Here is a 13634-nt window from a genome sequence, read left to right as displayed (position 1 = left end):
TAGGGCACCTGGATAGCTCAGTCAGTTAAGTGTCTGCCTCTGGCTCAGGTCATGATCCCAGGGTCCTGGGCTCAAGCCCCACACTGGGCTCCCTGTTCAGTAGGGAATCTGCTTCTGCCTCTTCCTCTGCCACTCCCCCACTTGTGTGCGCACTCCCTCTCTCTAGTAAATAAATAAAATCTTAAAAAAAAAAAACCACCATCATCGAGCATAGAGCAAAGCAATCCACAATGATTTAAATTGTGCCTGGTGGGGACACCCAGGTGGCTCACTTGGTTAAGTGTCTGCCTTCAGCTCGGGTCGTGATCCCAGGGTCCTGGGATTGAGTCCCACATCAGGTTCCTTGCTCGGCAGGAAGCCTGTGTTCCCCTCTGCCTGCCGCCCCCTGTGTCTCTCTCACAATCACACAAAAATAGATACAATCTTAAAAAAACAACAACAAACAACAAACTGAAAAGCCCAAACATTAAAATAAATAAAGATAAATAAAAATAAATTGTGCCCAGTGTACTTGTCCTCCCTCAACAAAAGCGATCCGTGATAACAGTGCTGTGCTAATCCAAGGAAAAGGTAAACCTCCATTAAAAACCCAAGTTTAGGGTGCCTGGGTGGCTCAGTGGGTTAAGCTGCTGCCTTCGGCTCAGGTCATGATCTCGGGTCCTGGATCGAGTCCCGCATCGGGCTCTCTGCTCAGCAGGGAGCCTGCTTCCCTCTCTCTCTGCCTGCCTCTCTATCTACTTGTGATCTCTCTCTCTGTCAAATAAATAAATAAAATATTAAAAAAAAAACCAAAAACCCAAGTTTAGAAGTCTGCATAGGTTCTATGAGGAAAGTTCTTTCCAATGCTCTTTTAACGATTAGCCTCCCTAGTCAAGAAAGCAAAGGTTGGCAGCAGCTGAGAACAGAAAGAGCCAGCAAGCAGTGCCACAGCCAAGGTCAGCGATGACTCAGCACACACAGTTCCTGCAGTTCCTCACAGGGAGGCTGGGATGAGTATTTCACTCTTATTCCGGGATGAGTACTTCACTGGGGCCTACTTCATTTGCCCTGGGTTCCCTGCAGTCAATTTCGGTATTATTTCACCCAGGGAAACTAGCAACACTTGAAAGAAGAAAGTTTTCTGGGAGAGAAGGGTAGGGTAACTGGAGTCTTATGCTTGATGTCTAACCAATAATATTCTTTTAAAGCTGGTTGTATACAAACCAGCATATGACAGCCTGTTTGCCATCAGTGACCTGTATTTAGTATCTTATCCCTTATCTTTTGAACCTGTGGTTAGCAAGGGAGGAGAAAACAGAGAGGACAGGCCTTGTACTCAGGTTTCTCTTCTGTAAATGGGTCAGGGCTGTGGTTAAGTATTTTTTAAAGATTTTATTTATTTTTATTTATTTGACAGAGAGAGAGATCACAAGTAGACAGAGAGGCAGGCAGAGAGAGAGAGAGGGAAGCAGGCTCCCTGCTGAGCAGAGAGCCCGATGTGGGACTCGATCCCAGGACCCTGAGATCATGACCTGAGCCGAAGGCAGCAGCTTAACCCACTGAGAGATCATATTGTCGTAACAACAATTTTCAATTAAGCCACGTTTCTTGTTCAGCTAACATACAAGACCATTCACAGAATAGGTCATTCAATAATCATCACATTTTAGAGCTCATGGCGGGTTCTTCTAAACCCACCACCTACTTAACAGATATGAAAACCAAAAGCCGGGAGCAAAACTCGCAAGCTGCCAGGCACGCGGAATCTAGGCCTGCGCTGTCCCATTCGGCAGCCTCCGGCCACATGTGACACCTACACAAACTTCAAGCATGGCCAGTCCAAACTGGACGCATTGTGGATGCAAACGCATGCCTGATTTTGATGATTCAGTGAAAACAAAAGTGTAAAGTATCTCATTATTAACTTTCTGTATTGATTACAGTGAAATGATAATAGCTTGCATGTATTGGGTTAAACAAGACATAGCAAAGTTAATTTCACCTGTTACTTTTTACTTTAAAAACAAAAACAAAAACAAAACTCATGTTTGGGGTGCCTGGACAGCTCAGTCCGTTAAGGGTGAGACTCCTGATTTCTGCTCAGGTCATGATTTCAGGGTCATGGGATCAAGCCCAGCACTGGGCTCCATTCTTAGTAGGGAGCCTGCTTGGGATTCTCTCTCACCCTTTCCCTCTGACCCTCCCCACTGCACACGCATGTGCTCTATCTCTCTCATTTATAATAAATAAATCTAAAAAAAAGAAACAAAGAGATCTGTGATGCCTGTACCAGAGCCCTGGACCTCAGTCCTATGTGCACCCAACTTGCTGTGTGGCCTCGGGCGAGTCTCCTCCACTCTTCAGGGCATCCGTAAAATGAAGGCGTTAGTGGGTCTCATCTGAGGACATATGGCAAAGGCTGGAGACATTTTTGGTTGTTATGATGGACCAGTGATACTCTGGGTATCTAGTGTGTGGAGGGCAGGGACACTGTAAAAACCCTGCTGTGCACGGGGCAGTCCCCATAACAAAGAACGACCTGGCCCCAAATGTCAACAGCGCCAAGGGTGGGAAACCTGTGTTAGACTGAGGTGCCTCCATAGGGCCATTCCGGGAACTGCCAAACTGTCTTCCAAAATGGCTGTACCATTTTATGATCCCCCATTTCCCCGCATCCCTGCTCACACCCAGACTTCTGCAAGCCTTCAGGAGCTCAAATGGCTTTTGACAAAGTCTGTTCTACTGACGGTGTCCAGGATTGTTTACAGAATACCACAGTCATAAAGAAAAATCTTAGCCATTGTCTTACCTGGTGCCTGTAATTATACCAGCCGTTTGAGCCTGCGACAATGACCACCCAGTGCTTGCCCCCATCCTCGGGATCATCCACCGTAACAGCACCGGCGCCCAGGACCACGCTGAGCAATACAGCTACTTCCCAAATCATTCTGTGCCTCAGAGTTCAATGGCAGAAATCTGGGAAGAAAAAAAGCAGTCAAGCAAAAAAGGAATGACAAAAACAGAAGAATACTGTTGGCCCCTAAGAAAATATTGCAGCCCGTGGGTCAAAAAGATAAGACCATTTAGTCATCTGATGGAACAGCCTAAGGATAAAAACAATGACAGAGCAGAATTTTATCTTTGGCTCTGCAGCCCCTTTCCCTAGGGGGAGAAGGATCTACCCATCTCTCTCTCACTCCAGGCTGAAGTTATGGGTATAAATCAAAGCTGGGAACACTCTTTGGGCAACCTCAAAAGATTTTAACAAGTTTTTCTCATAACTTGGAATACAGCACATAAAACTCACCAACAAAATTCACTGTATTAGAAAAATGTCTTACCACATTGTATGAAATGTTTACAAGAAAATACACATATAATGGGTGCATACAAAATGGGGAAGGCAGACACCATTTAACAGTAGTTATTGATGGGTGGTAGGTGGAATTCAGGATGACTTTCTTCCTATCTCTTTTTACTATAACAAGTATTACTTATGCAGTAAAGTTTATAAAAATTCAGTGTATGTCCAATATAAACACAGAGGGACGATTCGTAGGTTTGTGAGCGAGTTATCTGGGTAAGCTACATGCAAACAGTGGCAGTCCAAGTTAACGTCTTTGTACAACATTTATAACCCATTTACATGTAGTCACTACAGCAAGTTGAACAAGTCTTACCCCTTGTTTTAGCAGAAGCAGAGGTTAAAGCAAGAGAAGCTAACCTGTCCAATATTCACGATGAGCCAGCTCTGGCCAGAGACCAGAACTGGTGTCTTCTGAATTCCCGGCTCAGTCTTTTTGCCATGGTCCTACATGGAGACTTCCTTCTTAATGAAATACATGCCCCACCTTATACTCCACCGCCAAAACATTCACGTTTTAAAGCAAAAGCCAGCACGCAGCCCATGATCTGGACACACCAGACCCTGCTGCCCTGCATCCTGAACACGTTATTCTAGAAAAGGCGGCCTTCCTGTGACAGAGCTAGGCCTGTCACATTAAGAGGAAAAACAGTCTCTGAGATGCAGGGACTTGGCAGCACAAAGTCTTCGAGGCTGACCTCTGCCTTCTCTATTTGTCCAAGAGCACTCGTTCATGCACCAGCCTGTCCATTCACGCAGCTGGCCAGAGGCTCCTGGACACCTCTCCTGATGGAGAACAGGCCGACTGCTCTGAAGGCAGAAGGGACAGGACGAAGCCTCTGTCCCTGGGGGACCCTTAGCAGCCAGCTAAGGGATGAACCTCCTGCAAGCTTTAGAAATCAGCCTTAGCGCCCTGTGCCTACACTGTGCTCAAACTCAAAACGGACTGAGCAGTGGGTTCCCCTACAAAGGTAAGGGAACAGGAAGCTCTAATTCTGATCAAAGTTTAAAAACCCAAGAGCGTCTTAGGCCACTGCTTCTCCAACCCGATTGTGACCCCCATCCTCTGGGGATGCAATTCTGATTCAGTAGGGCGAGGTTGGGCCCCAGACTCTGCATTTCCAAAAAAGCTCTACGTGATGCCCAGGACTCTAGTTTGGTGTATCGGGGCTCTCCACTAACCTGGGGGGCCTCTAGTTCACCTCTGGTCCAAAGCCCCACAAACCGACACTACTCCTTACCCGCCACCCACCTCTGGTAGCTTTTTTTTTTTTAAGTAGGCTTCACACTCAATGTGGGGCTTGAACTTATAACCCTGAGATTAAGAGTCACATGTTCCACTGACTAAGACAGCCAGGTGCTCCATCCAGGACCTCAATTCTTCCTTTCTTTGTTAGAGAGAAAGAGAGGGAGGGAGAGAGTGCACAAGCAGGGAGAGCAGCAGGCAGAGGGAGACGCAAGGAACAAGGAGCCCAATGCGGGACTGAATCCCAGGCCCCTGGGATCATAACCTAAGCCAAGGGAGATGCCTAACTGACTGAGTCACCCAGGCGCCCCAGGAACTCCATTTTCACTGTGTAAACAGAGTTGGTGCTAGATGCAGACTTCATTAGCATCACGGCAAGCCTCCCCATGGAGGAACGGGTAACTACAATAATGTACCCCAGATTTGTTCTTAAGCTTATTCTAAAATGGCCATGCTTTGTTTGTTTTGTTGTGTTTTGTTTCTCAGCATATGACGGGATGAGGTCAGGGAACAAGTGAGGCCAGTGGACGGCTCAGCCTACACCGGTGCCAACCAGCAGGCCTTAATTAATGTGTTAACATGCACCTGAGGGCGCTCTCCCACGTTCTCTTGACCTGACTACCGCTCTCTGCAGGACTGGGCGGTAATTTACAGCAGAGGAGACAGTGACTACAGAAGCAACCCCACCAGCAGCTCTTTGTTTCCAAGCTTGCCCAGGAGCCTCCTGACCGCACCTGAGCCTTCCCCTGGGGTAGCGGGTAGTACACTTTTTCTCTAAAGGGCTGACAGTAAATATTTTACCCTACAGATCACACCATCTCTGTTGAGCTCCTCTGCCCTGTACGGTGAAAGCAGCCAGAGACCACAACTAAACCAGTGGGTGTGGAGATGTTCCAATAAAACTAGGACAGGTGGTCTCTTTGGCCTGCCCTAGGGAGCGAGAATATGCCCTCAGTCCACATGACCAGTCCCGCCTGGCTGGTTCTTATCTTCCACCAGCAATCATTAAACAGGCTCCCTGGTTTGCATACCAGTTTCTGAGTTTGGTTCATGTGACTTAATCACAAAGAGGCTCATTCCTGAGGAGGCCCTGCCATGTGACTTCTTCTCTTCATACTTAGGGACAAAAATACATAAAATACCAGAATGAAAAGGATGGCCTGACTATGAACCACAGAAAGGCACCACCAGCCTAACTGCCTACACTGGCAAACACCCCAGCACGCACTGAAAAAGCAACGCAGGGTTATTTTTACAAATTCAAATTCATCTGTCATTCTTCTTCTAATATGCTAGCACTCTACCTCTCAGTGAGGAAAAGTGCCTTATTAATACACAAATGATACTTTCACAGTTAACGTTTGGCAACGGTTCCTGTCTATCACTTTTTTGTTTCTTATAAAAACAGAGTATGTTTCCTTGAACAGAATGGCAAGCAAAAAGCCTCACAGTATGACACTGATTGGAAAATGTCACTTAAAAAAACACATGCTAAGGGGCATCTGGGTGGCTCAGTCAGTTAAGTTTCCAACTCTTGATCTCAGCTCAGGTCTTGATCTCAGGGTCATGAGTTCCAGCCCCATGCTGGGCTCCACGCTGGATGGGGAACCTACTCAAAATAAATGAAATTTTAAAAACACGTATGTTAATACCATTCTGGGAAACATATTGGGGCCTTGGATGAAGAGGAGACATGAAAGTAATATAATCTTTCCGTTACCCTCAGCAAGAACACGTCTCAAAGCAAGCAGCCTCGCCCAGCCATTTCCTGATCAGCAATATTCTTGGCAAAGCCAAAGCCTCAAAACAAAATCACAAATAATCTTGCCACATAACATGCCTGTGATTCTTGTTCTATCAAAGAGAAAAGTTCAGGAAGACAAAGGGATCCCTGCTGAGCTAGCTCCTCGGGATGGCTATTTTGTAGTCTCCCCACCCATTCATTCAACAGCCAACAAATAAACACAGCCTGAACACCCACTAGGCGCTCACAGGCCCCGAACAGGGACCCAATGACAGAACCCTTCATACGATTTAAATCCACACATTGTCAGAGGGGATGAGTGTCAGGGGGAAATATAAGGCAGGGAGAGGAGTCCTGTAGGAGCAGGAGGCACTGTTTTTCAAGACTTGAAGGAGGCGAGGAAGTCCCCCCTTTCCCAACAGCTAAATGCTGGAAGCCACATACATGGTCATCAACAGAGGGCTTCTAGCTAAGTCAGTTACGGCACAGCCTTATGATGGGACACTGGGGAGCCTTTAAGAAGAGCAAGACAGGGGCGCCTGGGTGGCTCAGTGGATTAAGCCGCTGCCTTCGGCTCAGGTCATGATCTCAGGGTCCTGGGATCGAGCCCCACATCGGGCTCTCTGCTCCGCAGGGAGCCTGCTTCCTCCTCTCTCTCTGCCTGCCTCTCTGCCTACTTGTGATCTCTCTCACTGTCAAATAAATAAAATAAAATCTTTAAAAAAAAAAAAAAAAAAAAAAAAAAAGAAGAGCAAGACAGGGGCGCCTGGGTGGCTCAGTGGTTTAAGCCGCTGCCTTCGGCTCAGGTCATGATCTCAGGGTCCTGGGATCGAGTCCCACATCGGGCTCTCTGCTCAGCAGGGAGCCTGCTTCTCTCTCTCTCTGCCTGCCTCTCTGCCTACTTGTGATCTCTCTCTCTCGCTGTCAAATAAATAAATAAATAAATAAAATCTTTAAAAAAAAAAAAAAAAAAAAAGAGCAAGACAGGTCTCGATGCGCCGAGAGTGGGAAGATCCAGGGGTCTGTAAAGGATGTGTGCGGAGCCTGCTAATCATCTATGGGGAGAAACTGACAAGACAGGTGTGACCTAACCAGGGAAGAGAATGTGTCCCCCAGAGCACACGTGTGGATATGCTGCACGGGGCAGCAGAGCGGGATACTTGTGGGTTTCTGCACTAAGCCATGCAAAATGTACACTTCACACAATCCTCGCAAAAGCCTGTAGGCCAGCCTCATCGCTGTTTGTGGAGCTGAGCAGAGAGGCTGGGCAGAGAGAAATGTGCTGGTAAGCAGCACCGCAGGGGCTGACACACAGATCTGCTCCTGAGACTGCTTCTTCTACTCCACCCCCTCACTTGTCACAAGAGCTGTTTATGCGAAGGTCTGCAAGACTGGGTCACCCCAAGTGGGTGCACAACATGCCCCACTCAGGGCCCGAGCTCCTCCTCAGCAGGTCACCACCCACCCCCAACCGTGCTCTTCGCCACCCTACTATTTTAAGGTACTTGTGGGTAATCTGTATAAAGAAGAACTCTCCTCTTAGAAGAGCCCTTCAAAGGAAAACCTGAACCACACAAAGTCAAGATCAATGGCCAAGCCTCCACGAATGAATTTTACCAGACTCCAAGGACAAGTCCTCTACTGTTCCCACTTGGTCCGGCATTCCTCTCACAAGGAAACACAATCAGTAATTCCATTAAAGGACTCTGCTTGACTTAAAGAAGTAAGCTTGCAAGGGAGGTTCAATTCATTTGAGAGGTTTGGGACAGAATGCCCATTCTAAATTAACTGTCACTGGCAATACAAGTAATGAGGCCCCAATCACAGGACTATCAAAGTCAAGTTCAAACCAAGGTCTGACACCAAAGCCCACATCTTAACTACTATCAGATGTGACCTCTCACTGCCAGTCCTGATTTGCTACTGGTAGTAGTAGCTACTACCAGAGCTAATCAGATAGCTCTGGGTTAGAAACAGGAAAGCAAAGACAAGCAAAGCAGTAGCTAGGCAATGACATCTGTAAAGAGCTTTCCAAACCTGAAGGTCTTTGATTCTGCTCCTTACTCTCTAGAGGCTTACAAGACGATCAACATAAGTAGACCCTGACTGACCACATGCAAGGGAGACAAGGAAAGACACTAAGGACCCCTCCTTGACCGAACTGAGTCATGCTCCTCTGAGCCCCCATCTCAAGAAGGTCTTGGCCTGCTAAGCTCAGTTTACCCAGAATCCTGTGAGAATGGCCCACTTTTGTTATCTAATCAAGTTCCCTTGCAATTTTCCAAGCTCTGACCTTCTCAGCCTGCCCATAAATCCCAACTATACTTGCTGTAGTTGGATCTGAGCTCCGATCTACACTGAAGTATCTGTCCCTAACATAATTGCCGGAATAAAATGTGTCTTCAGGGTGACCCTTTCCTCTCTGGGCCTTAATTATCTGTGCAATGAGATGGTAGGACTAAAAATTAAGATTCAGATTCAGTTCTCAAACCTTTTTAACTTCCTGTTTTAAGAGTGAGATTGAAACAAAATCTGGGGCACCTGGGTGGCTCAGTCTGTTAAGCCTCTGCCTTAGACTCTGGCATCAAGTCCCAAATCAGGGTCCCTGCTCATCAGGGAGTCTAATTCTCCATCTCCACAACCTCCCACCATGCACGCTCTCTATTTCTCACAAAAGCAATTTTTAAAAATCTTTTAAAAAATTAAAAAAGGAAAAACAAAACAAAAAATCCAACTTCCAACAAGCTCTTATCTCAAATGAAAACTATTTTATTAAGGTTAATCAATATTTTTCCTACAGGGAAAATTTCTGATTCGGTGGGAAACTGGATTCAAGATTAGGACATATCCTTTAAAGTTACCTAATTCTGACTATATGCAATTTTTTTTCTTTGTATCTCTGCAAACTGGGTAAACAGCAAGACAAACAATTCTTATCTAAAGACATACAAATGAATTCTGTCAAGTGGAGGCTGGGCTGATTTCCAGTTGTAGAAAGAAGCCAGTTTTGCTTGTCATTTTTTCCCATCGTTTCATTATTTCTGACCCTGGAGTCTCCTTTGATCTGGCTGCAACCATCACACTACATTTCCTCATAATAAGTTAAATGTAATCTTTAGTACTTGTTCATTTTTATACCTGTATCAAGTGATGACTTTACCTTTCTTAAAAATTATCTTTTGGGGCACCTGAGTGGCTCAGTCAGTTAAGCATTGATTCTTGGTTTCAATTCAGGTCATGATTTCATGGGTCATGGGACTGAGCCCTGGTCAGGTTCCACACTCAGCAGGGAGTCTTCTTGAAGATTCTCTCCCTCTGCCCCTCCCCCCACTCTCTCTCAAATAAATAAATCTTTTTAAAAAGTTTTATCTTTTAATATTACAAAAAGTACAAGCAACTAAATCATATTTCCAAATAGACACAATTGATAAACACTTTAAAAATCTCCTAAGTTAGAAGACTTTTTGAATCTAGCAAAGTAAAATCTGCCCAATGGTAAACTGTTTTTCCACATTTTTATTTTCACAGCTATCTGACACTTAAATCCCTTTTACCAAAAGTACTGTTTTTGAAACTTGGTAGTAGTTTGTAGTATTTTCCCACAATGAATGAATGATTTTTCTAGCTAGATATGAATTCCTAAGCTAAATTTCATTATGTTATATTCAAGAAATTGAAAGGTAAACACTAAATTACAGAAATGGACAAAGTACAATGTAAAACACCTGTTACTTATTATTGAGTCCATGAACTATTAGTATTTTGAAATCTGATAACTCTTTCCCCATAAAACAAATAAAATATTAGATGGAATTTCTTCCCATGTCCCATGCCATTCTCCCCACACCAGAAGACAACCACCATCATAAGTTAACATTTCTTTTTCTTTCTTTCCTTTTTTTGTGTGTGTGTGTGTGCGCAAAAAGGTGGCTTTATTAAAGCACGGGGACAGGACCCATAGACAGAAAGAGCTGCGTAAGTTAGCATTTCTTTTTATTTACTTTATTATACTTTCAAAACATGTATGTTTACTTTGGAGCACCTGGGTGGCTCAGTCATTGGGCATCTGCCTTCGGCTCAGGTCATGGTCCCAGGGGCCTGCGATCGAGCCTCACATCGGACTCCCTGTTCGTTGGGAAGCCTGCTTCTCCCTCTCCCACTCCCCCTGCCTGTGTTCCCTCTCTTGCTCTCTCTCTCTCTCTGTCAACTAAGTAAATAAAATCTTTAAAAAAAAGAATGTATGTCTACTTTATAAGCATTGCCTTCTAAAAGACATTTAGGTGGTTTCAAAAATTTATCGTTATAAATATTACAATAAACATCCCAATACTCCTCTCCTTGCAAACGAGTATCTCTGTTTCTCTAAGCTACTTCCTAGAACTACTTGATCTTAAGATACACACACTCATTTTAAAAGATCTTATTTGACAAAGAAGGGGAGAGAGCACAAACAGGGAGAGCGGCAGGCAGAGGAAGAGGGAGAAGCAGGCTCCCCGCTGAGCAGGGAGTCCGAGTTAAGTAATAGGGGACCTAACTCAAGCGACAGTATTCACTTCAATATACTTTTACTGAACAATGCTGGGCATGGTGTATTTCACCTCCCTAACAGTTCAACTTTTCTCTTCTCCTTTCCCACTGCAACGTCTTTAAAATCCTTTAGAGGCCTCAGCAATTCTCCTGAATACTACTGCAGGCACTCCCCACTGGGACCTCTCTTCAATGCTTTTCCACACTACAGAACTACCTAAGATACACACCTACTAAATTCAGTTTCCCAGGGGCTCAGTCGGTTAAGCATCCGCCTTAAGCATCCGCCTTCAGCGCAGGTCATGATCTCAGGGTCCTGGGATTGAGCCCTGAGTCGGGGCCCCTGCGCAGCGGGGACTCTATTTCTCCCTCTGCACCCCCCATCCCTGCTCATGTTTGCTCCCACATGCTCTGTCAAAGAAACAAAAATCTTTTTAAGAAAACGAATTCAGCTTCCCAAGCTTTCAGGACAAAATCTAAGTCCTTTAGAGCAGCACAGAAGGGCCTGCAAGATGTACGACTCTATTCTTATGAAACAGAGCTCATGAAATTCACCACCCACACAAAATCCCTAGTTCCAACCAGGCTCCGTGGCTCTGGTCCAAAAGTATGGCTCTTTCCGTGCCTTCACCATGCTGTTTTCCAGATGAAACATTCTTCTCCATCACTCTAGCTCCTCCCATCCCTCAAACTCCATTCCGGTGCTTCTCTGCCAAGTTCTACCTCTTCCCACAAATCAGGATGAGATGCTGGGTTAGGGTTAGATGGGTTAGATGCTGCCCCTGTGCAAACCTGAAATACTGAAATGATTCTCTATACACTGCCTCTCCCCTTTACAAATAACCCCTGCTCAGTGAGTAAGGCTCAATGAACATTTGCTAAGGAATGGAACCCTACAGCAAAAAAAGCTGAGCTCCTCCATTCTCAAGGACCACAGGGCAAGTCTCAAACAATGGGCATTTCATTTCATCTCTAAAACGAAGCCCATGATGGAAAGTTCCTTCTTCCAGGCCCCAGATTCTACCATTCTTGGCATGGAATTACCCATGTATATATAACCTCACCTCTAATAGTTCAGGGATAGGGGACCTAACCAGACTTTCACTTTCACGCTTGAAGTGAAATCACCCTGAGTCCCACCAGCTCAAACCTCTGAGAACTCGGGCATCCCTAACTTCTCAGAAGGAATGTTTTTACACGTTTGGGTATTTCTGTCGTTGTGGTTACCTGCTTTTACCCTTGGCTACAGAGAACTGGGTGGAAATGGTTGCAGTTCTCTGCATTACAAGAACCTAGAGCCTGAACTGCTCCTGGATTGTGAAGGTCGGACCTAAGCCCCAGACCCCGCCCAGCACACCCTGGCGATGGCACCTTAGCCAAGACCCTCTCCGCGCGCCCCTTCCCCCTGGCTCGGAGGAAGCGCCTGGGCTTCCAGCCGGAGCTCCCGCAACAGAACAGAGCCCCCAGCAGCCCACGACCACCTCTCGGGAGGACGGGCTGAGAGGTCGCAGCATTTCCCTTGGGATTCATCGTTTCCCGAAATTCTCTTTCGCACAGTGAGAAGCGGATTACTCAGGGCCGCGGGAGCTGAAAATCCCGTCCGCGAGGCCCAGAGCCGCGGGAGAGAGGCAGCCCCGGCCCGGGACGCGGGGTCCGGCCCGGAACCCCGGCTGGGGCTCGCGGTTACCTGTAGCGGAAGTCCGCGGCGGTGGCGGTGGCGGTGGCGGTGGGGGGCAGGACCGTGGGAACTCCTCGCGACGCGCAGCCTCACACGCGCAGCCTCAGACGAGCCACCTCGTGAGGTCCGCCCTGCAGTGATTGCGAGTGGCACCCGGCTCCCGGCTTTAATGGCCTAGGGGCTGCGTTGATTGGTGGAACTTCGGAACGGGCATCTGCGAAAGCCAATGGGAGGTGCGGCAAGGCGGGGCCGGCGAGCCAGAGGGCCTACAAGTCCCAGCATGCACGAGCAGGAGCTTCTCGGCCCACAGCCCGCGAACCTTGCTGCCAGGGTTCTCTCAGGGCTCTCCAGCTTGAGCAATGCCATGGGGCTGTGGGGGGCTTGCGTGGAGACGCAGTAATTCCAGAGTGTCCACCGAAAGATCAAATCCAGTGCGCGGGGGGGGGGGGGGGGGGGGGGGACTGGTTCCCAAACTTGTCGCACTTTGGAATCATCTGTAGGGAAACTTCAAAAATACCGATGCCCCTGTGCTGCCCAGACATCATTGTGAGTTCCTTGGTCTGCACGTGCTCTGGGTTTTGGAATCTTTAAAGATCCCCCCGTGAATCGAATGTGCAGGTCCATCTAATGCTCGAGACAACCCTATGAGGGGCCGGCACTATTATTGTGGAACTGGCTTTACACTTAGGAGGACAAATTAATCGTCTTAAGACCGCATTAGCTCCCAAGTGGCGGGGACAGAACCCACACCCAGGCAGTCTGTCTAGTTCCAGAGTCCTGTCATCTTCATTCCTGTGCAATGCCATTTATCAAATGTTTGGTATTATTATCTCACAAGGAAACCCTATACGTACCTGTGCCGTGTAGTTGAGCAGAGTAAATTGAGTTGAGTGGAACTGATGTAAGAGAATTAAGTGCAGAAGACTATGCAAGCACACCAAGTGTAAGATCTAGGGCTGCATTCACGGGTTGTCTCATTTGATCTTCTTTTATAATCTTCTTTTTTAAAGGAAGTCATGCTAGAGCGTACTGCCCTGAGCCTACTCCTTATTTTTGTAAATAAAGTCTGAGAACACAGCCATGCCCACAGGTTTCG

General features: G+C 46.7%; 1 protein-coding gene across 1 annotated transcript in view; it reads right to left on the bottom strand.

Annotated features, from left to right (window-relative positions):
• The window catches only part of LGMN (legumain), a 32841-nt gene extending 20138 nt beyond the window's left edge, over positions 1-12703 (bottom strand). Inside the window, exons 1-2 of the mRNA XM_046008944.1 lie at positions 12548-12703; positions 2789-2955 (exon numbers count right to left, since the gene is read on the bottom strand). Coding sequence (XP_045864900.1) covers positions 2789-2926 — 138 coding nt within the window. The 5' untranslated portion in view covers positions 2927-2955; positions 12548-12703. The remainder of the gene's footprint in view (positions 1-2788; positions 2956-12547) is intronic.
• Positions 12704-13634: the final 931 nt, after the last annotated feature.

The sequence above is a fragment of the Meles meles genome, chromosome 6, assembly GCF_922984935.1.
Source record: "Meles meles chromosome 6, mMelMel3.1 paternal haplotype, whole genome shotgun sequence".
Lineage (NCBI taxonomy): Eukaryota > Metazoa > Chordata > Mammalia > Carnivora > Mustelidae > Meles > Meles meles.
The sequence above is the reverse complement of the archived record's forward strand: the minus strand, read 5'-3'. Positions and strand labels throughout refer to the sequence as shown.